The sequence below is a fragment of the Amblyraja radiata genome, chromosome 22 (assembly GCF_010909765.2).
Source record: "Amblyraja radiata isolate CabotCenter1 chromosome 22, sAmbRad1.1.pri, whole genome shotgun sequence".
NCBI classification, from domain to species: domain Eukaryota; kingdom Metazoa; phylum Chordata; class Chondrichthyes; order Rajiformes; family Rajidae; genus Amblyraja; species Amblyraja radiata.
This window is the reverse complement of record NC_045977.1, coordinates 18,746,339-18,769,790: the sequence shown is the minus strand read 5'-3', so window position 1 is coordinate 18,769,790 and position 23,452 is coordinate 18,746,339. Positions and strand designations below refer to the sequence as shown.

Below are 23,452 nucleotides of genomic sequence, written 5' to 3'. Positions count from 1 at the left end.
CTTTAGAATTGTAGTTATGGCCAATGTTAGAAGTCATTGTTGTTATTAGAAGGGGATAGATACATTTGATAGATCTAAAATAAACTTGGACAGGCTTATTTCAAAGACCCTGGGACAAGTACATCTAAAAGATACAGACAGGTTCATGGATAGGAAAGGTTTAGAGGGGTATGGGCCAAATGCGGGGAAGTGGTGTTAGCTTAGATGGAGTATTTTGGTTGGCATGGACAAGTTAGGCCAAAGGACCTGTTTCCATGCTGTGAGACTCAATGACTCTATGTAAGAGACGCAATGAATGGCTTTCATTATTATCATAGCTGTGCTGGAACCTTGCGTAGAATACGGAGTGGTGGAGGAACTCAGAGGGACAAGCAATATCTCTGGAGGACGTAGATAGGCAACATTTTGGGACGGGACCCTTCTTCAGACATATTTGATATGTGTTTCTGATATTTTAACATTGTTCTTTTACCCTGTTTAAAAGAATGCTTTAACTTCTGGCTTGAATAGCATACTAAAAGGCGACAAGTGAAGAGTGAAGCAATTATCCAATATTATCAATGATGATTTCCTGGTTTATAAACTTACAACAGTAATGCAAGACACAAGTTGAAATAGCAATCAAGAAATAAATGTGTTATTTTGCCAATACCAGCACATGATTCATCATTCAGTTTATGTTCCAACATTAAGGGAAATTTTTTTTTCTCATGTGAATTGATATATGTGTATATATAGGAAATATTTATTCATAAAATGTACTATTTTATAAGATATTGAAAGCAGAGTCCTGAAATTGCTTTCTCAAAGGATAAATTTTATTCATAAAAACCCAAAATTATACGACTCAGGCTGTGAAAATTAAATGGCAGACATCAGTTTTGCTGCAGTGAAATTGAATGTTTACTTTCAGAGGGCTGTACCCACTACAGATGGAAGGAAAGACACCAAGTGCTGGAGTAACTCAGCGGGTCAGGCAGCATCACACTGGAGAACATGGATAGGTGATGTTTCAGGTCCCTTCTCCAGACTGAGGAAGGGTTCCAACTCGAAACAACATCTATCCATGTTCTCCAAGGATGCTGCCTGACCCACTGCGTTATTCCAGCACTCTGTGTCTTTTTCTTTTTGTTCATCAGCATCTGCAGTTCCTGCTTCTACAGATAGAGGGAAGTCAGTTAGCCCATTTGTGCCTGCGTCCTTCGGAAAAGTGTTATCCAACACAATCTCACATTCTAATTCTCAGTCCATAGGGATAATATCAGTTCATAACTGGGTTGTAGAATATTACAGTTCTTTTAAAGGTGAGGGTGATTTTTGTCTTTCTTCATCCAGACCTCCACCACATGCTGAAGGGTCAAAATAAAACTCCCCTTTAATCCTTCCAGCAATAATCTTCAACCTCTGCCTTGTAACTGATATCTCTGTTTAAGAAGGAACTGCAGATGCTGGAAAATCGAAGGTACACAAAAAAGCTGGAGAAACTCAGCGGGTGCAGCAGCATCTATGGAACAAAGGAAATAGGCAACGTTTCGGGCCCAAAACGTTGTCTATTTCCTTCGCTCCATAGATGCTGCTGCACCCACGGAGTTTCTCCAGCTTTTTTGTGTAACTGATATTTCTGTTCAGGGTAACAAGCCCTGCCTATCTGTTCTGCCTTGACCATTCATGATTTTATAATTCTCCTTCCTCCCATATAATGCTGACATCCCTTTACAGAGCAAAGGGTTAGCTGTCAAGAAAATAAACACAATCTGAAGTCAGTTCTGGAACCCTAACATCATAGTCATAGAGTCATAGTCATACAGTGTGGAAACAGGCCCCTCGGCCCACCTTGCCCACACCGGCCAACATGTCCCATCTACAATTGTCCCACCGGCCTGCATTTAGCCCATATCCCTCTAAACCGGTCCTATCGATGTACCTGTCCAAATGTTTCTTAAACGTTACAATACCACCCGCCTCAACTACTTCCACCAACTGCCTGAGGGTGGTGGGTGAAAAGGTTACCCGTCAGGTTCCTATTAAATCTTTCCCTCCTCACCTTCAACCTATGTCCTTTGGTTCTTGATACCCCTACTCTGGGCAAGAGACTCTGTGCATCTACCCGATCTATTCCTCTCATGATTTTGTACACTCTCTAAGATCACTCCTCACTACGCTCCTACGCTCCAAGTCCTAGTCTGCTTAAGCTCTCCCTAGAGCTCAAGCCCTCGAGTCCTGGCAACATCCTCGTAAATCTTCTCTGCACCTTTTCCAAATAGACAACATCCCGATTGTCGTTAGCTACGCATTTCAGGTCATTGTTGGCCCATTCCCACTTCACTTGCTAACGCCCTCACACTGGACTATCACCTCCATTCAATGCCCCTTCTACACGTCCACACTTGCCTGCTTAGGCACTGTGGCCTGGTACACTTTCTGAGCTCTTCTAAGTAAATAAGATTATGAGGGATATGGATCACGTGCAGGCAGAGGAGATTAACTTTAACCTGACATTATGTTTGGCACGGACATGGTGGGCTGAAGGGCCTGCTGCTGTACTGTTGCATGTTCCTCCATCTCACCTTCTGCAGAGATTTCTGTGAAGCCATCTACACTGTGCAAGAAACAGATTGGTGGAGGAACTCAGCGGGCCAGGGTGGGAAATGGGCAAACTACGTCTCAGATCGGGACCCTTCTTCAGACTGAAGAATGCGCAGGAATGTGATGGATCGTTGCAGTGAAGTCGGCCAGGACGGGATGGACAACTTCCTTGCTCATCTCTGAAGAGGGATGGGGCATCTTAGTACTGCGCCTCAGACACTGCATAATGTTAAATATTTCACCCAAAAGGAAATGGTCTGAGACCGCAGTGCTGACCCAGAAGCACTGAATCATCCTACTTCCAGCCCAGTCCAGTCCAGTCCAGGCCTATTGTATCAGAACTATTGTACACAGCGAGACTAAGGGATTTTAACCTGATAATCTCGATGAGACTAGAGGTCAATATTGTACTTGTTCATTGAAAGCACGGCTGTGTCTTTGGACCATGATCAATTGGCTCTGAACATAGAGCCATAGTCATACAGCGTGGAAACAGGACCTTTAGCCCACCTTGCCCACCTAAACCAAGATGCCCCAACTATACTAGTCCCACCTGCCTGCATTTGGCCCATATCCCTCTAAACCACTCATATCCATGTAACTGTTCAATTGTTTTTTTAAATGTTGTGAAAGTACCTGCTCAACTACCTCCTTCAGCAGCTTAATCCACAAACCTACCACCATTTGTGTAAAAAAAGGTGCCCCTCAGGTTCCTTTTAAATCTGTTCCCCCTCACATTAAATCAATGTCCTCTGGTTTTTGATTCCCCTACTATGGGTAAAATACTCCACCTATTCCACTCATAACCTTATACACCTCCACAGGATCACCCCTCATCCTCCTGCACTCGAAGGAATAATGCCCTAGCCTGACCAACCAATCCCTTAGTTCAGGCCCTCCAGTTGTGGCAAAATCCTTGTAAACAGTGCATCTGACTTCCAGGTCAAATCACACTGTTGACGCAGCCACTAAGAGGTTAATATTACTGTAGTGATCAGAAACACTCATCTGATTGCCAGGAAACTCTATTGCCTGTGTCTATTATATACACTGACGCTTGGGAACAATTGCATAAATCACAGGCTGATGAAGTGCTTAAAGAAAATAAAGTGTAAAAGTATATGGCAAGTAATTTGCATTGAACAGCAGTGTATATACACACATATACACACACATATATATATACACACATCTATACATATACATATATATTTATATATACATACATATATATATACATATATATATATATATATATATACACACACACACACACACGCATATACACACACACACACACACACACACACACACACACACACACACACACACGGATCAAATGGTGCACACAAAGCCATAGTCATACAGCGTAGAAACAGGTCATTTGGCCCACACACATATATATATACACATACGCACATTTAAAAAAAAAAAAAAAAATATATATATATATCTATATCTATATATATATCTATATTACTAAAGTCTGTTCTTGACCGGTTTTGGCCATCTGTGCTGCGATTTCCGAGAGAACGCCGCCACCTACGGCCGTCATTTTTGGCCACCTTGCTCAGAGCCCCCCTCCGCCGCATGTGTGCCGAGGATTTTTCCCGTCGATGAAAAATGACAGAGATATTAATGTTTTTACAAAATTCCCCTTTCTCTCTGCTGCCCCCGCTGGCGGCAGGGGGGAGTGACTATAAAACCACGAAGTAGTGTGCCTCATAGTCTCTTCAAGATGGAGGAAGGCAGAGGGTCACGTTTCTCTGAGCTGTGAATAACACTGAACACATGTCTACTCAAATGTAAGTGCCCTTAGTGGTTCTAAAATGCTTGCAGAATGTGTCTATTGGTTCTAAAGCTTGCAAAAAAATGTCTATTGGTTCTAAAGCTTGCAAAAAATGTCTATTGGTTCTAAAGCTTGCAAAAAATGTCTATTGGTTCTAAAGCTTGCAAAAAAATGTCTATTGGTTCTAAAGCTTGCAAAAAGTGTCTCTATTGGTTCTAAAGCTTGCAAAAAAATGACTATTGGTTCTAAAGCTTGCAGGAAAATGGCTATTGGTTCTAAAGCGTGCAAAAAGTGTCTCTATTGGTTCTAAAGCTTGCAAAAAAATGACTATTGGTTCTAAAGCTTGCAAACAAAATGACTATTGGTTCTAAAGCTTGCAAAGAATGTCTATTGGTTCTAAAGCTTGCAAAAAAATGTCTATTGGTTCAAAAATGGTTCATACTAGCGCTCCTGAAAGCCCCCCCCCCCCCCCCCGGTCAGCAATATTGGAAGTGGTGCAGAGGTGGAATATTGCGTTGGGGGACCAGCCCTCCCATGTGAAGCTGGGACCCAACGGGTCCCACTTAGTCTAGTATATTTATATATACTTATATATACAAACACACACACACGCATATGTATACACACATATATGTATATATACACATGTAGATATATCTATATATTATATATGTGTATGTGTGTGTGCGTAAACTTAGCAGGTCAGGTAGCATCTGTGGTGAGTGAAACCGGGTTGACATTTATTCAGAATGCCAGATAGGTATTCAATTTGGCTCCGTCTTTTCTCAGAGCCAAAACGTCACAGCCACTTCAGAAATGTACTGGTATAAACCTAGTCTGACACTCCAGTATTGTACTAAGGCAAGATAATTCTATCAGATAAGCTGTTTAAATAAGACCTCTTTACACCTCCTCACAATCATCCCTCATTTAAATGCAAAGATCTTGTGGTAAAATCTTAAAGAACTATTTTGAAGTAACACCTCTGAGACAGATTATTTGATTATTAGTCATGGAATAATAGAACATAGAACAAAGTACAGCACAGGAACAGACCTTTCGGCCCACTAGGTCAGTGCCATGAAGCATATCATGAGGCTCTTCAGCCCACTGAGTCCATGCTCACCATAAAGTGCTCGCTGATCCCACTAGGGATAATTTACAATGTTCAACCACGCTGCCAACGAGCACGACCTCGGGATGTGGGAGGAAACCAGAGAATGTGAAAAAAGATTACATAGTCGCAGGGAGAACGTGCAAACTCCACACAGATAGTACCGGAAGTCAGAATTAAACCGAGCTTCACGGAAATGGAGACAGAAGCTCTTCCAGCTATATTGCTCCGTTCCTCCATTAGCTGCCAACACTTAGCTGGCTTAAAGGCGAAACAGTGGTGCAGCAGCAGAGCTGCTGCATTACAGCGCCAGAGACCTAGGTTCGATTCTGGCTATGGAAGGTGTCTGTACGGAGTTCGTACCTTCTCCTTGTGACTGCGTGGGTTTTCTCCGGTTTCCACCCACATTCCAAAGACGTGCTGGTTCGTAGGATAATTGGCTTTGGTAATAACTGTAAATTGTCCCCAGCCATAAGGATAGTGCTAGTGTATGGGGCGATCGCTGGTGCACACGGACTCAGTAGGTGGAGTGGCCTATTTCCACGCTGTATCTGTAAAGTCTAAAAATCTCGAAATAAATTTTGGAGGGCAGGATTCTGTCAGGAAAGGCGCCTTATAGATGCCAAACTTGCAGTGATCGGTGCTGCTGGTTCTCCATATAATTGGGTTCTTTGCTAGACTGGGAGAGTATGGGAATAATGTTAAGTGACTTTTCAATACACCCAGAACATTATTTTGGACCTGCAAAAAAAAAAATTAATCAGAGCTTGAAGGTCACAGATTCGCAGTAAAATCATCGCAGGGATTGTTGAGCTATGATGCAGTAAACAGAACCCTGGTTCCCGAAGCGGAAGGTTGTGGGTTCAATGCCCAATTCAGCGCATCAGAGGGTTGTTACTGCACTAGTTTAGTTTAGTTTAGTTTATTGTCATTACTGAGGTATAGCGAAATGGTTTTTTTTACATGCTATCCAGGTGATACATTATATAGTCTGAAGAAGGATCCTGACCCAAAACAACACCCATCCTGTTTCTCCAGAGAAGCTGCCTGGCCCATTGAGTTACTCCAGCACTTTGTGTCTATCTTCGGTACATACCAGCCTCTGCAGTTCCTTTCTATACATGATTAAACTTGAGCTGTCCACACTGTACAGGTACATAATAAGGGGAATAACGTTTAATGCATGATCAATCCAGTAAAGTCTGATTAAACATTGTCCAAGGATCTCCAATTAGATAGATAGTATTGCAGGGCTGCCCTCTAGTTGTTGGAAACATTGATTGAATACTTTATTGTCACATGTGACAAGTCACAGTGAAACTCTTTGCTCGCATACCCAAGGAATGCAAATAGTCGCCCATAAAGAGCACTTACAAAGTTACAAATCCCCCCACCCCGTGTGCCTTGTCCCCCTTTTAGTCCCCACACTCTCGCAGTGCTCTCCCCACGCCAGGTCCTCCATTGTCCATTGTTATTCAAGCACGGTTCAGTTGCCTGATAACAGCCGGGACGAAAACTGTCCTGAATCTGAAGGTGTGCGTTTTCACACTTCTGTACCTCTTGCCTGATGGAAGAGGGGAGAAGAGGGAGTGACTGGTCCTTGATTATGTGTGTGAAGTGTGAAGTGTAGATGGAGTCAGTGGAAGGGAGGTTGGTTTGCGCGATGGTCTGGGCAAGAGGGAAACACTGTGTTCGTGCAAGTGTTTCTTTGATGGAGAGGGACCAGCTCTCGAAGGGTTAAACACCAAAGGTGTGTGGTGTTTACTGTTAATTTCACGACGTCCCACCCACCTATCTGGGTCCCATTGGACAAGAAGCAGGCGCTGGGGTTGACAGGGGCTTTACTGATTTGCTCGCCGCCCTGCCAGTTAGGGCAGGTGGGAGTGGCTGTGTGTTTGGGTGAGAAGGCATCGCGTGTTGGAAGCTGGAATCCGGGCTGGTGGACAAGTAGCAGTGAAGATGTGTGCCATGCACGTCCCAGTTTTGACAACAGGCATGACCACTCCAACCAGGTGAACAGCGAGCACTGCGGAAATCCTGCTTGGTGGTCGTCACAGCTCGGGGAAAACAAAACAAAAAAACTCGCAAACAGTGCATTTGGTTCCAAACCTGAACCAAACTCCTTCTTAGTTGAGAGGCTGCGGGAGCAGAAATCCGTAATGTCGAGGAAAAAGACACTCAGGAGCAAAAGTAGCACGCCCCCAAGCACCACCTTGCCAGCCGGGAGAAGCAAAGGACAGAAGTCGGCGAAAGGCAATTCCGAGCCCCAGGGTCCGATCAACGGGGTGTCCCTTCCAAACAGACCTTCACTGAGTAACAGCAGCGAGTTCTACGACATCGCGTTTAAGGTTAGTTCCTTGCCAGGGAGTTGTGTGCATGTGCATCACAGGGTTTAATGTACGCGAGCATGTGTTTGCATGATGCACGGTCCTTATTGTCAAAAGTCACTTGGAAAATCAAATGAAAAGCTGACGGAAACTGGGCTCGGGCAAATAAATAGCCCTTCGCGTGACCGAATTTTATTTATTTATTGTTTATTTTAAAAGAGAAGAACTAGTTGTTGTTTTGACATAGAATGTACAACAAAGACGGGCCATTTAAGTTAACTCTTTGTGCTCTACGCATTATCTGATGCCTTGCCCATATCATTCAATATTCATTTCTAATCAAAGCACTTGCACCCACTGACGTGTCTGTCTTCTATCTTAAGCGCTAGCTAAATTAAGCAGGATTGTACGGGTCTATTTGTCCGTATTCTCTTGGCAGTCCAGAAGAGGGGCCATTCAACCCGTTCTGCTTGTGCTATCTCAACGAAATACAGCCCCAGTCACTATTCTTTCTATGCAGCCTTGTAAATATTTTGCATCGAATATCCAAGTCATTTGAAGCCCTCTTTTGTTAAAATGTGTTCCTCTTTCCCGTTACAAGAAGGATGTGGAGATTTTGGAAAGGATGCCGAGGAGATCTATCAGGATGATGCCGGCTAGGGGATATCAGCTATAGGGGGAGGTTGGACAGACTTGGATTGATTTCTCTGGAACGTTGAAGGTTAGGGAGGAGGGGGGGGGGGGGGGGTGGTAGAGAGGGTAGAGAGAGGCATAGAGAGGCATAGATAGAGTAGACCGCCAGATCCTTTTTCCCCCAGGATGCAAATATCAAATACTCAAATGCATAATTTTAAGATGAGAGGGGCAAGGTTTAGAGGGTGGGGGGTGCTCGAATGTGCTGCTGGGGGTGGTGGTAGAGGCAGATATGATAGTGGCGCTTAAGAGACTTCTGGATAGACATATGGATATGGATTATGTGCAGGCAGATATGTGCTGTCATGGCATTCTGACTAGCACTGACATCCTGGGCCGAAGGGTCTGTTCCTGTGCTGCACTGTTCTATGTCCATTCTGATGTTACGTAATTACACCATTAATATGCCAATCTTTCCTCGGGCGTAACTAGTATAGTTATTGACTGCTGGATTATGAGGCAAATCAATAAGGTTTTGTAATGGCCAATGGACGCGATACCAGGGACAGGTAGACATGTCATCTACTGTATAGCGTGTCAGGTTGAAGGGCCCTTGAGAATTCACCTATTATTTGCTGGTTGGATTGCCGCCTTTGCTAAGTATTGCAAATCTGGAAAGAAAACACATTTCATTCAATAACAGACCAGAGGAGATAAATGTCTTATTGTCAATAGAGAGCCGTGTTAACTCTCTTATTCACCACTTGAAACCTCCCAGTGTTCTCAGTCAAGGTGTAGCAAGTAGGTCAGGACTGTAGTGAGGGGAAGGTTTTCACTTAATCCTTTTGTATTTAAAAAAAAAAAAAAAAATCAATCTACAGAATTATCCCTCTTTCTGTGTAATGGAGGAAAAAATGAATTTGTTTTTGCCTGGAGCCCACAAGCCACTACACTTCTTTAGTTTTGGTTTTGGATACAGGGTGGAAACAGGCCCTTCGGCCCACACTGACCCATCGATCACCCATTAACACTAGTTCTATGTCATCCCACTTTCTCATCCATTCCCTACACACCAGGGGGAATTTGAGGTGAAAAGTGTATTTAGGAGTTTTTTTTTAAAAGAGGTACAGCAGGGAGACGAGCCCTTCGGCCCACCGTGCCCATCGCTCAACTGTTCACACTGTTATCCCACTTTCCCATCCACTCCCTACACACTAGGGGCAATTTACAGAAACCGATTCACCTACAATCCCGCATGTCATTGGGATGTGAGAGGAAGCTGGAGGAAACCCATGGGGTCGGGGAGAATGTGCAAACTCCACATAGACAGCACCTGAGGTCAAGATCGAACCTGGGTCTCTGGCACTGCAAGGCAGCAGCTCTACCAGTGTGCCACTGTGCTGCTCGCATTTTCAGGCCCCACTTGATTTTTAATATTTAGAATCCTTTGCACATTAAAGCTGGAATAATCAATCATACGATGTTTGTTTGAAGAGCAGAATTGAAGCTGGTGGAGTCTTCACCAGGGAGTTGCTCTTCTGAGATAAGGCAGGAAGCAGACCGTGACCCTTCAAGGAAGTCTGGGCATTTACGCTGTTTACTTTAGTCTGGAGATACAGCGTGGAACAGACCGAGCCCGCACTGACCAGTGATCATCCCGTACACTAGTACTATCCCACACACTAAGGACAATTTACATAAGCCAATGAACCTACAAACCTGCAAGTCTCCGGAGTGTGGGACGAACATACACAGAGAGAACGTACAAACTCCGTACAGACAGCACCTGTAGTCAGATTCGAACCTGAGCCTCTGGTGCTGTAGGGCAGCAACTCTACCGCTGTGCCACTGTGCTGCTCCTTGTTCAACGGCTCTTGTTCAGTCTGTGCTCCTGTCACCAACTGAGATAAGAAGCAAGTTGCTCCCTTTTCTGCTTACTCATGCTTACATTTATTGCTTGTGGTCAAACCATAGCAGTTTCGTAATGAACAATAGTTTGTTCTTGTTTATCCAACCATGGTGCTGGAACTCTCTTCTTCTCCTTAAGCGCTGTGATATCAATATTATTAATTGACTGAAGGAGATAGCATGGAAACGGGCTCTTTGGCCCTCCTAGCCAATGCTGATCATTGATCACCCTTTCGACTTTAGAGATACAATGCAGAAACAGGCTCTTCTGCCCACCTAGTCTGCGCCGACCAGCAATCACCCTGTTTCTAGCACTATCTTACACATTAAAATTTCACCAAAGTCAATTAATCTACAAACCTGCACGTCTTTGGATTGTGGGAAAAAAATCGGAGTTCCCTGAGGAAACCCACATGGTCACAGGGAGAGCGACCAAACTGTGTACCAACATCACCTGTAGTCGGGATTGAAAGCAGGTCTCTGGTGCTGTGAGGCAGCAGCTCTACCACTGTGCCACTGTGCCACCCATTCATACACTAGTTTTAATTTTACAGATGCAGCATAGAAACAAGGAGGCACTGTCCCTGGCCAACAATTGGCCTATCGGGGAACAACCCTGCCTGAGGTCATCTGTTGCCGGCCCCGATTTGTCCGGGTCTTTTCGCGCTTCCAAATCTCCACCTCTCCATCCCCCCCACACAATCCATTGGAAGAAATGTCCCGACCTGAAATGTCATCTATCCATGTTCTCCAGAGATATGGCCTGACCCACTGAGTTACCCCAGCACTTTGTGTCTATGGATAGATGACATTTTGGGTCTTTCTGAAGAAACGTATTGACTCGAGATGTCATGTATCCATGTTTTCCAGAGATAGGCACGAAGTGCTGGAATAACTCAGTGGGTCAGGCAGTACATCTGGAGAAAAAGGACATGTGACGTTTTGGGTTGGAATCCTTCATCAGACCCAGTGATGCTGCCTGACCCGCTGAATTACTGGGGCACTTTGTGCCTTAGATGAATTCCTATAAAAAAACAGGTTAGAGTAGAGCATAAACTCTATGCTGTACATTCTATGTCATATGAGGATGTAAAATCTCGCAAGTAATTTATGCTATATATTTTGTTCAATGTAACCTTAAACTAATATATGAACTGGTTCAGCTGTTACTGTTTTAGATTTAGAGATATAGCACGGAAACAGCTCCTTCGGACCACCGGGTGCGCGCCGACCCGCGATCACCCGTGCACTCGGACTATCCTGCACACTAGGGACAATTTACAATTGCTACCAAAGCCATTTAACCTACAAATCTGTATGTCTTTGGAGTGTTGGGGGAGACCGGAGCACCCAGAGAATACCCACGTGATCACTGGGACTGCATACAGACAGCGCCCAGTCAGGATCAAAGCCGGGTCTCAGGCGCTGTGAGGTAGCAACTCTACCGCTGTGCCACTGTGTCACCCCCTACTGATCAAAGAATTTCAGGCTGAGAATTCTAGGATGGGCACAGCTTCTAGTTCATTGTGGGGGGGAATTGTTAATGACTGTTTCTGTGCCTGCTGGATTAATCACTACTTGTTTCATTTCAGGTAATGTTAGTTGGAGACTCTGGCGTAGGCAAAACCTGCTTGCTGGTGCGCTTTAAGGATGGAGCTTTCTTGGCAGGAAGTTTTATTTCGACAGTGGGAATTGACTTCAGGGTGAGGCTGTCTTTCATTTTATATTTCCTTCTGTTTAAATGTGCTGCTGGACTGTGAGATGAATCTTGGAGCATGCGAGCGGAGGGGGGGTGACATGTCTACCTGTGCCTGCTATTTGGGAGTCCTACTGACTGCGTGCATCTGTTGGTATCTACATTTATATTTGTATTATTGATTGATATTTACTGGGTTCTCTTCATGCCAGTGGTCACAGAATCTATCTTGTTAACGCTCTCTTGCCACTGAGTGATTTTTACATATGTGAGCAGATGAGCGTTTGGCGGCACTGGGCCTGTACTCGCTGGAGTTTGCAAGGGTGAGGTGGGGTCCTAATTGAAACTTACCCACTAGTGAAAGGCCTGAATCCAGTGGATGTGGCGAGGTTGTTTCCACTGGTGGGTGAGTCTAGGACCAGTGGCCATAGCCTCTGAATAAAAGGACGCACTTTTAGAAAGGAGATGAGGAGGAATTACTTTTGGTCGGAGGGTGGTAAATCTGTGCAATTCATTGCCGTAGGCAGCTGCATGGACCAAGTCATTGAGTATTTTTAAGATGAAGAATGACAGATTTTACTTCGGAGTCACGTGAGTGACTACGTGAAGAAGGGCCGTCCGTCTGCGTGCGCGTCATTACGTCTGAACGCAACACGCACGACGGACTGGCAGGCACTGAGTCCTCCCAGGCCGTCGGGATGAGCAGGTAAGGAAAGTTGAATCACTTACCTGCGTTCTTTCGGGCTTGAAGTTTTTTTCAGAGCCCAGATGTCGAGGAGACGGCCCGCGGGGATGTCGGCTGCCGAAGACCGCAGCTTTCCAAATAGCGGGCGACGGTCTTGTTCCCGACATTAGCGCCGACAGCAGAATCGGCAGGAGACTTTGCGCGGGAGCAGGAGCTCCGTGGTTGTCCTGTGGGACGTAATGCCACCCGCAAGTCTAAACTAACCCGTTGACTCAGATGAGTCCGGGGAAGAGGGATACCCTCCCTCAACGGAGAGCGTCTGAGGACGACTTCTCCCACATGGAGCAACATATGGAGAAGTTGCTCCAACAATGATCTGCTCCAAAGGAGGGAGCAGTATCAGCACGGCCTACAGCAGTGCCGGTGCCGGGAGCCTCGCACATGTGGAAGAAACCACTCTGAATCAGAGTACAAAGAAGAGGGGGGGGGAAACCTTCCCAGGACCAAGCAGAAGAAAGGAAGTAAGTAAGTTTTACTTATATTGCACTGTTTAAGTCAACACCAAAATGCTTTACATAAAAGGGATAATAAGCTTCCATACAAACAAACAGAAAATAAGTGCTTCTGCAATCATCCAGGTTCCACTGGGTGCTTCCCTGGATGGAATCTAGCTCTTGACAGCCCGGGTATTATGGAGAACCCGCAGGCAGCAGCACCTGTTTTCAGGGCTGCACAAATGTCTCCTGCTCTGAGGAGAGGAGCATTCATGGTCCATTTCAGTCTGACCAAAGCTAGAATCTCATTTAGGTCCACTGGAAGGGCCATGTCAGCACAGGTATCCTCAGGGTCCTGCGGCAGCACCTGTTTTCAGGGCTGCCTACGAACCTCACTCTCAGTGGAGGGGAGTGTGAATGATCAGGTAACTGATCTCGAATTTAAAGTATGAACATACTGAAGCATGCATATGGCCTCAAGAGCCAGCAGTTGGCAGAATATCCGCATAGGCGACAACACACCCCACACCTCCATAGGGGGTAAGCGGTTCACTGAATCCGGTGGTAGCTTGAAAGCTGGGCACGGAAATACGATCAGAGTTGTCTTTCAAGGCAGACTCAAAATAATGGCCAGAATTGTCCTACAAGGCAGGCTCAGTATGATGAGGTTTTCAGACCAGACCCAAGCAGAGGTCGGGAGAAACATTGAATCCACACTCCTTACCAGTCCTACTCCCAATCAAGGAGAGAAAAGGAATCCGCATCAGGGGCCTTTGGGCTTACCACAAGACCACCGGTAGCCATGGAGGTAGGTGGGTCTGGGTTTACCGAAACAAGGGATTGTGGAGCAGTTACATGTTGGTAATTTACTCTTGTGTTCTTGTTCAAAATGACAATAACATGAAATTTCAGAACTGGGTTTAAAAAAAAAACCCCCAAAAAACCCCAGATAATAACGTGATAATTTTACTGCACAACATACACAGGTTCCAAGCAGACTTGGAACTCGGACTGGAATTGTCTTCGAGGCAGGCCCAGTAATTTTGGGCAGGATTGCCATTCAGGACATGTGACTGTGATGTGACATGTGATGGAGGATGTCACTTCATCCAGGTTTAACTCATTTGTGCAGTATAGACTTTTAGAAACAGTAATTTTGTTACGGTCGTACTGTTTTATAGGAGCTTCCTATAAAATGGTCACATGGCATGCATCGACCTCAAAGATGCATACTATTCGGTGTCTATTCACTAAGAACAGGAGATATTTGAAGTTTAACTGGATGGTATGGATCTGCCAAATGGGTTGACATCAGCTCCTAGACTATTGACAAAACTACGGAAACCAATTCTGGGTCTACAAAGGTCTCAGAACCACATAGTAATGGCATATTTGGACTATTTCATTTTGGAGGCACCAAGAATTGGCAGAAGCATCAGTCAAAGCAAACCAAAACCCTGTTTGACAGAATTGGTTACCTCATCCATCCAGTTAAATCAAAATTGACACCTACAAGGGTAATTGATTACCTAGAATTTACTATCAAAAACAGTAAATATGTTGGTGACTTTGCCTAGGGGCAAACGACTATATTAATCAAGCCTGCTATGACCTGATAGTCAAATACTAGCCATCTATCAGGTAAACAGCGAGTGTAATTGGCAAATAGTAGCCGCATTTCCAGCAGTACGTACGGGCCTTTGCATTACCAGAATTACAGCGAGCAAAGGAACGAACACTCAGATTCCATGCAGGCAAAATTGGCAAAACTATGGATTGCCAGCAGAGGCCTTTGTTGAATAACTACGGTGGATAACGAACGTGAGAAAGCTCAAAGTAAATTTACTTGAAAGCCATCAAGGGTTCTTCAGACCTATGCTAGCGGCTAAGGATGGGGAGCCACTAACACAGTCTAGAGCTGTGGGGACAGATGGAATGAGCAGGAGTCTGTAATTCCCCAACACATGGAATCAATTACCCAGAATTGTTGGGGGCACAATTTGGACTCAAGGGGTTCTGTAGCAATATTCAACCGGTGCTTGTTCAAATTCAGATTGATAACACCACTGCGGTGGCATATATCCACTAACAAGGGTGGTGTAAAATCTGTATCTTACGATAGATTGTCGAACCTCATTTGGCACTGGTTCAAGAGGAATATTTGGGAAATCTACGAGGTAGATATAACACGTTGACAGATGCTGGATCACGGATGTTTAATAACAACACAGAATGGATGTTGAATCAGGCAGTATTTAACAAAATAACTACACGATTTGGCATACCAGATTTGATCTATTTGCATCTAGACTAAACCATCAGTTACCCAGATATGTGTCCTGCAAGCAGGATCCAGGAACAAAGGTAGTGGATGCTTTCTCCCTCAATTGGGGAGGATTGTTTATGCATGTTTTCCGCAAAATTGTCTCACAAACAGATGCTTGACCAAAATCAAGCAAGACTAAGCCACAGGCATATTGGTAGTGCCAGATTGGCCTACTCAAGCCTGGTCCCCAAAAATTTTGGGAACTATAGTTCAGCCAGTTATGGCTGTACCCAAGAGCAGGGACCTCCTAGTGAACCCAGTTACAGGGAGTAATCATCCACTACACGAACGTATTAACTTGTTGGTCTGCAGATTCTGAGGAGGCCATTTCAAGGCATAGGACTGTCCGAACAAATACAACACAGTTCGGATAACAGATGTCTTGGAGTTTCCTATCAACTCTGTACTATAACTATAAACAAAGTTATAGTGCAATCAATAGTGCCAGAGGCGCACTTTCCTCCTATCTGATGCTGCAAGCAGGGCACGGGTCGATAGGAACGCACCCCTTTACAACAAAATTCATGAAGAGAATTTACAATCTAATACGTCTAAGACCAAGGTACACGGACATGGGATGTGAGCGTGGTACTAACCCTACTTTGACAGTGGGGACCGCCTATAACTAACCCTGAAGGTGGTATGCTGACAAAGAGTCCATGACCACCAATATGAACAACATAACATTCGTAATCGGAAACCTGATATAAACATAGCAGGCCAGGAATGCCAGGGATGGAGATCCAGTTCTTGGCATATCCAGAGGACCTACGGTTGTGTGTGTGGTAACATACTAACACCACTATCTGAGAGTTACGGAGAACCACAGAGGCTCAGAACAGACCAGAAGGTGTCAACACAAACCATCTCCAGATGGTCAAAGGGGGTAATGGCGGTAACAGAGTGAACGTTCATATGGTTAAATCTCACTCCACCAGGGCTGCATCTACGTCGGCAGCAAGAGCAATGGACGTGCCTCTTGACAACATCCTAGTGGCTGCAGGATGGACGAATGCAATAACGGTCCACCGGTTTTATAACAAACCTATTACCGGACTGGGGGTGTTTGCACGTACCATTTTAAGTTCTGTCCCATAGTTTACCCCCAAGGTTGGGAGGGGAAACTAGTTTTTAAAAACTTTTCTTTCATTTAAAGCATCAGTGTCCTTACTTAACTACGTAATGTCTGAATGCTTTAATGATTACACGCATCCATGGTCAATCCATTCAGTGTGTGACGCCTGGATTCGTAACCGGCGTAAAATCACAGAGCTTTGAAATCTTCACGTAGTCACTCACGTGACTCCGAAGTAAAATAGTAAGATTAAATGAGAACTTACCAGTTTGAAGTTTGATCTTGATTTTATGAGGAGTTACGATGAGCGATTACGTGCCCACCGCTCCCACCCTCATACTATCAAGGTCACATGGAAGTTCTAGTTTCTTCAATCTTACTATTCTCAGGTCTTCTTTTTATCTGTGATTTAACACTGCTGCTTTGAAGATTGACGCGCACGCAGACGGACGGCCCTTCTTCACGTAATTGCTCATCGTAACTCCTCATAAAATCAAGATCAAACTTCAAACTGGTAAGTTCTCGTTTAATCTTACTATTAGTTGGTAATGTCAGAGGTTATGGGGAGAAGGCAGGAGAATGGGGTTGAGGGAAAGATAGATCACTTGTAGTAGTGTTATTAACAATACATATTGTGGTTTTTCATTTTTTTTTTTTTTTTTTTTTTTCGTTCTCTTTTCTTTCTTATATATAATCAAATTATTATTTAATCACTCTCTTAATGATTTATAACTGTTCTATTCTTTTTCTATCATTATTTCTAAAAAAAAATAGTAGATAAGTATTATTAGTGTTTTACTTAATGCAAATTGAATTAATTTGATATAAAGTTGTTTGAAGCATTGTAATTGATTACCTTTAATAAAAAAATATATTACAGAGGTTATGGGGAGAAGGCAGGAGAATGGGGTTGAGGGAAAGATAGATCAGCCATAATTGAATGGCGGAGTAAACTCGATGGGCCGGATGGCCTAATTCTGTTCCAATATCAAGAAATCAACAATACAGTAAATCCTCACTATTGCAGAACTCTTTATAACTGATTTCAGTTATAGCGGACTGTCTCTTTAAGAACACAGGCCGCTAATTACACAGTGGAGGGCATGGCCTTTGACGAGCCGTAGCCATTGACGAGCCATTGACAAGGCATTGCCATTGATGAGGAGGCATGACTTGGATCCACACTTTAACTCTATTAAACAATGTAACAGACAGCCTTTAGTATTTTTAGCTTGCAATAACAAACATAAATTTTCAACTGTCAAAACTTTGCAATTGAAAGCAAGTCGTCGTTTCACGGAGTGACTGCTAGGTGGTTGGAGCGAATCCCTTACTCGGGTTTTCTAGGACATTCACCAATAACGGACCCCCCCCCCCCCCCATGGTCCGTTATGATGAGGAGTTACTGTGTATGTGCATCTTCCCGTAGCTCGTATCGTCTTTGCAAAACTGGGTGGCAGCTGCTGAAGTCTAGCACACCCATTAGCCATTGCTGGAGGATGCTGAACTTGTATCTGAGATGGGCCTTGGTTCAATCCTTAGCCGTGCCTAGATTAGCTTATTGCTTAGTTTAGTTTAGAGAGGCAGCATGGAAACGGGCCTTTCGGCCCATCGAGTCTGCGCCAACCAGTGATCCACGCACGCTAACACTAAGACACACTAGAGACAATTTACAATTTTACTGAAGCCAATTAACCAGGAATTAACCTGGGGGGGAGGAATCCAGAACACCTGGAGAAAACCCACGTGGTTGCAGGGAGACGTATAAACTCGGTACAGATAGCACCCGGGAGTCAGGATCAAACCCGGGTCTCTGGCACTGTAAGGCAGCAACTCTACCACTGAGCTGCCTAGGTTTAGTTTAGAGGTACAGTGTGAAAATAGGCCCTTCGGCCCACAGAATCCATACCGACCATCATTGACCCATTCGCAATAGTTTTATGCTATCCCGCTTTCTCATCCATTCCCTACACGCTCGAGGCAATTTACAGGGGTCTTTGGGGTGAGAGGAAACTGGAGCAGCCGGGGGAAACCCACACAGTAGATTGACTGGTTGTCAGTGGAGATGTGTACATTAGACGGGCTATCAAACTTCCTTTTAGAGCCCCATCCTGGGTAGTTTGATATCAAAAGGAACAGGCAACGTCTCGGTAACATTCCTTCTGGCCGTGTCTATGGTGGGGCAACTTCAAAATCCCAGTTATTTTCATTAAGCCACATACAACCCATGGTGTTAAAGATCTGAAGTTAAGCATGACCACTGCTAAGTAAAGCTCTGTACTGACACTCACGACTTATTTAAGTCACTCTTCTCATTAGCTGCCCCTAGCATATAGGAGGCTGGATTTACGTTAGGTCAGCTTACAATCCAATGATATGAACAAAATTATGCTTCTGCCTGGCATATAAGTCACACCAGCCTCCCCCTCCTACATTGACTCCATCAACATTTTGCGCTGCCTCGGAAAAGCAGCCAACACAATCGAGAATCAGTTCCACCCTGGACATTCCCACCTCTCCCCTCTCCCATCGGGCAGAAGGTACAGAAGCTTGAAAGCATATACCGCCAAATTCAGGAGCAGCCCCTTCTCTGCTGCTGTCAGACTACTGAACAGTCCTCCCATAAACTAAGGGTGTAGCCCCCCCCCCCCCATCTCTCAACATAACTCAGTGCAGTCTTAAGGGCCTGTCCCACGAGCATGCGACTGCATGCGGCAAGCATGACCAAACCGGAAGCGGAGGTCGAGTGATCCCCGTACAGGGCCTGTCCCACCAGCATGCGCGAACAAACCGGAAGCAGGGGCTGCGCGGAGGTCGAGTGATCCCGTACGAGATGGCGCAAAGTTCGAGCGAAGTCCGCGGGAAGTTTGCGCTAGACGTACGCCGTCGAGACGGTGCGTACGGCCTCAATGCGGCTGCAGGCCGGCAGGCCGTTGCCACGCGGAATTTTTGAACAGTGTCAGTTTTTCGGAGCCCCGCGCGATGTTGGGACCAGCTCCGCACAACTCCATACGGCACCCGGCAATCGAAGTGGGACTGGCCCCGCGAGGCCGTACAGCTCAAGCGACCACGTTAGGTCGCGCTTGCCGCATGCAGTCGCATGCTCGTTTTGACAGGCCCTTAAGTACTTTTTTCTCTTCACTTTTGCTGTAACTAATTCTATAACACTATATTCTCCAGTAATTTTCTCTCTGCACTACCTGTTGAACTTGTGAAATATCCTGATTGCACTTGTGTATAGTACGATTTGCGACACCCTTAGTTTAGATAATGTGAGTTACATTGACATTCACGGCAAAGTGCTGGAGTAATTCAAGGGGTCAGACAGCATCTCTGGAGAACATAGATAGGTGATGTTTTGGGTGGGGACCTTTCTTCAGACTGATCCTGACCAGAAACGTCAACTGGAAGGATACTGACCCAAAAATTTGCCTATCCGTGTTCTTCAGAGATGCTGCCTGATCCGCTGATTTATTCCAGCACTTTGTGTCCTATCTGCAGTTCCTTGTTTGACCATTAGAATGAACATTGGATTCTCCAGTTTTAGGTAACCAACCAACAATGCCCCACCCTTTCTTGTCTCCCCCCCGCCCTTACCTATGCTTCACCTGGATGCACAACCATTTCTTACACTCCTGCCCTCTTTTCACTTCCCCCATCCCCTTCCACCTATATCCTTTCCATAACCTACAAACCCCACGTCTTTGGAATGTGGGAAGAAACTGGAGCATCCGGAGGAAACCCACGTGGTCACAGGGAGAATGTGCAAACTCCACACAGACAGCACCATGGTTAGGGTTGAACGCGGGTCTTTGGAGCTGTGAGAAAGCAACTCAGTGAAGGTATACTTGGTTAACACCCAGAATGGTGTCCTCCTCCACTGTTAGAGTGAGGTCACACGCAAATTGGAGGAAAAGCACCTTGTATTTCGCTTGGGCAGCTTACAACTCAGCGGTTTCTCTCTAATTCCAAGTAGCCCTTGCATTCCATCCCTCCCTCACCCTCGTCATCTTGCTTGTTTCACTGTTCATATCCCTTTGTTATCACCTCTTCTCCAGCCAACAATGGACCATTGTGGGCTCCACCTTTCCTTAGTCATCCATGCCGGCTCTGCTTGTTCTGAACCTTTTCATATCTCTAGTTTCCCTCCACCCTGACTCGCAGTCAGAAGAAGGGTCACAACCTGAAACAACACCTATTGCTTTTCTCCAGAGATGATGCCTGACCCGCTGAGTTGCTCCAGCATTTTGTGTCTGTCTTTGGTGTAAACTAGCATCTGCAGTTCCTTCTTACCCAGAATGGACGTGCTGCCTTGTTAGGGAAGGTTAGATGAAGTGGGATTGTAACCATTTGACATGAGAAGAATAAGATGGGATTCATGTGAAACGTACAAGCTCCTGTCAAGGTAGATATGGAAGGGGAGGGTGTGGAGGGGACGTTTCCTCTTGGCAGCAGAATCTAAAACCAAGGGACACGGTTTCTAAATAATATGTCGCCCACTTAAGTAATGGGTGAGGATAAACCTTTTTACTGAGGGCTTTAAATCCTTGGAGTTCTCTTGAAAGGCAGAAGAAGCAATGTTTGTGAACAATTAAGGTTGAGATGAGTAGATACTTAAAGGTATAAACAAGATGAAAAGTTACCCGGGGAGTCGGGAATGTATTAGTTTGTTATCGTTGCATTTGCCAAGATGTAGGGAGAAGATATGTGCTTGCTATCCAATTAAATTATCAATTAAATCATACATACAATCAAACCATACACAAGTGCAACAGGTAATACAAAGAGCAAAATACCAGAGTACAGAATATAGCTTTACCGTTATAGAGAAAGTGCAGATTTATATATTTTTTAAAGTGCAAGGACTGCAATAAGGTTGGTTGGAAGATCAAGACGCCACACAAGTTTATAGGTGGACAGTCAGTTGTCAGATAACAGAAGGGAAGAAACTGTTCCTAAATCTGGTGCTGTGTGGATTCAAACTTTTGTATCTTCTGCCTTGACTGGAGAAGATGGAATGAAAACTGTCTTTGATTATGTGTTGTGAAGTGTAGATGGATGGACGGGTGGAGGCTGTGTGATGGTCTGGGCTGCATCCACAATTCTCTGCAATTTCTTGCCATGTTGGGCAGTGCTGTTGACAAACCATGCTGTGACAACCCGACAGCATTCTTCCATGGTGCATCTGTAGAACTGGATCATCCATTCAGTTGCTGAGTGAGTTTGAGGAGCTGAGTGGCATACTAATATCTATACTTGAAATATATTTTACCATGTTAAGTGTGTTGTATGAATGAAAATATCTGGTATTGATGCTGCATATGTAGCTACCTTCTAAGTTTTAATGAGGATGAATTTCCTTAGCCAGGGGGTGGTGAATCTGTGGAATTCATTGACACAGACGGCAGTGGAGGCCAAGTCATTGGGTAATTTGATAGATTCTTGATTAGTAAAGACTTCAAAGGTGATAGGGAGAATGCAGTAGAATGGGATTGAGAAAGGAAAATAGACTGGCCGTGATTGAATGCTAGAACAGACTCAATGGGCCAAATGGCCTAATTCTGCTCTAATGTTTTATGATCTCGTGTCTCCAGCAGACTTGAACCTTAATTCCTCTACACGGTTGTGAGTAGTGGATGCATTTGCATACAAAATATCCAAATATTTATCCTGCAGAACAGATGTGCTCTTTGATTATCCAATTGAATATATTGGGAAGCAAATTTATTAAATGAATGATGGGCTAATTAACTTATGGAAGAGCAATTTCGAAGTTTTGGAGTTTGGAAATTTAGAATAAAGTTTGAAATCCCTTGCGTTAAACTCGAGTCTCCAGTTCATTAGTCATTGTCATACAGCAGGGAAACAGGCCCTTCGGCCCAATTTGTTAATTCCGACCAAGATCTACCTAGTCCCATTTCCCATTTATTAGAGGGATCTCTATCCCTCTAAACTTTTCCTATCCAATTGTTCCTTCCAAAGTAGACAGCCTCACATTTCCCCACATTATACTCTTTCTGTCAACTTCTTATCCATTCAGTTAACATTTCTGGGTCGGACTCTGGCTCAGAGACTACTGGGATGAAAACAGTGTGAAGGGTCCCTACCCAAAACATCATCTATCCATGTTCTCCAAAGATGCTGCCTGACCTGCTGAGTTACTCCAGCATTTGAGAGTCATTCATGAGGAAACAGGCCTTTCGGCCCAACATGCCCATCTACACAGTCTCAAAAGCCTGTGTTTGGCCCATATCCTTCTGAACCTATCCTATCCATGTACCTGTCCAAATGTCTTTTAAATGTAGTTGAAGTACCTATCTCAACCACATCTTCTGGTAGCTCGTTCCATATACCCACCGTGTGTGTGTTGTTAATAATAAAAATAATAATAATATTATTAAAAACTACAATTAAAACCAAATCAAATAATTGTCCTTGGGTTCCTATAAAATCTTTTTCTCCCTCACCTCAAACCTATGTCCTCTGATTCTTCATTCTCCTCTGGGTAAAAGACTGTGCATTCACCCCATCTGTTACTCTCACGATTTTGTACACCTTTATATGCACCTTCAGCCTCCTACACTCCAAGGAATAAAGCCGTAGCCTGCTCAACCTCCCCCTATAAGTCAGGCCCTCAAGTCCTGGCAACATCCTTGGAAAACGTCACTGCACCCTTTCCAGCTGGGTGTCATCTCTACAAAAGTAGTTGGCGATGATCACTAAACCCTAGTCTTGCCACCAGCACCCACATCCAAGAAATGAATTTTAAAGCATGGTTTATATTCTTGATTTACAGTGAGTCATTTTCACGCTGCCTCA

At 44.6% G+C, this 23,452-nt stretch overlaps 1 protein-coding gene across 1 annotated transcript in view; it reads left to right on the top strand.

The window, feature by feature from the left end:
• The first annotated feature begins 7,382 nt into the window (after nucleotides 1–7,382).
• Nucleotides 7,383–23,452, top strand: part of rab26 (RAB26, member RAS oncogene family) — a 232,652-nt gene continuing 216,582 nt past the window's right edge. Inside the window, exons 1-2 of the mRNA XM_033040520.1 lie at nucleotides 7,383–7,837; nucleotides 11,950–12,060. Coding sequence (XP_032896411.1) covers nucleotides 7,649–7,837; nucleotides 11,950–12,060 — 300 coding nt within the window. The 5' untranslated portion in view covers nucleotides 7,383–7,648. The remainder of the gene's footprint in view (nucleotides 7,838–11,949; nucleotides 12,061–23,452) is intronic.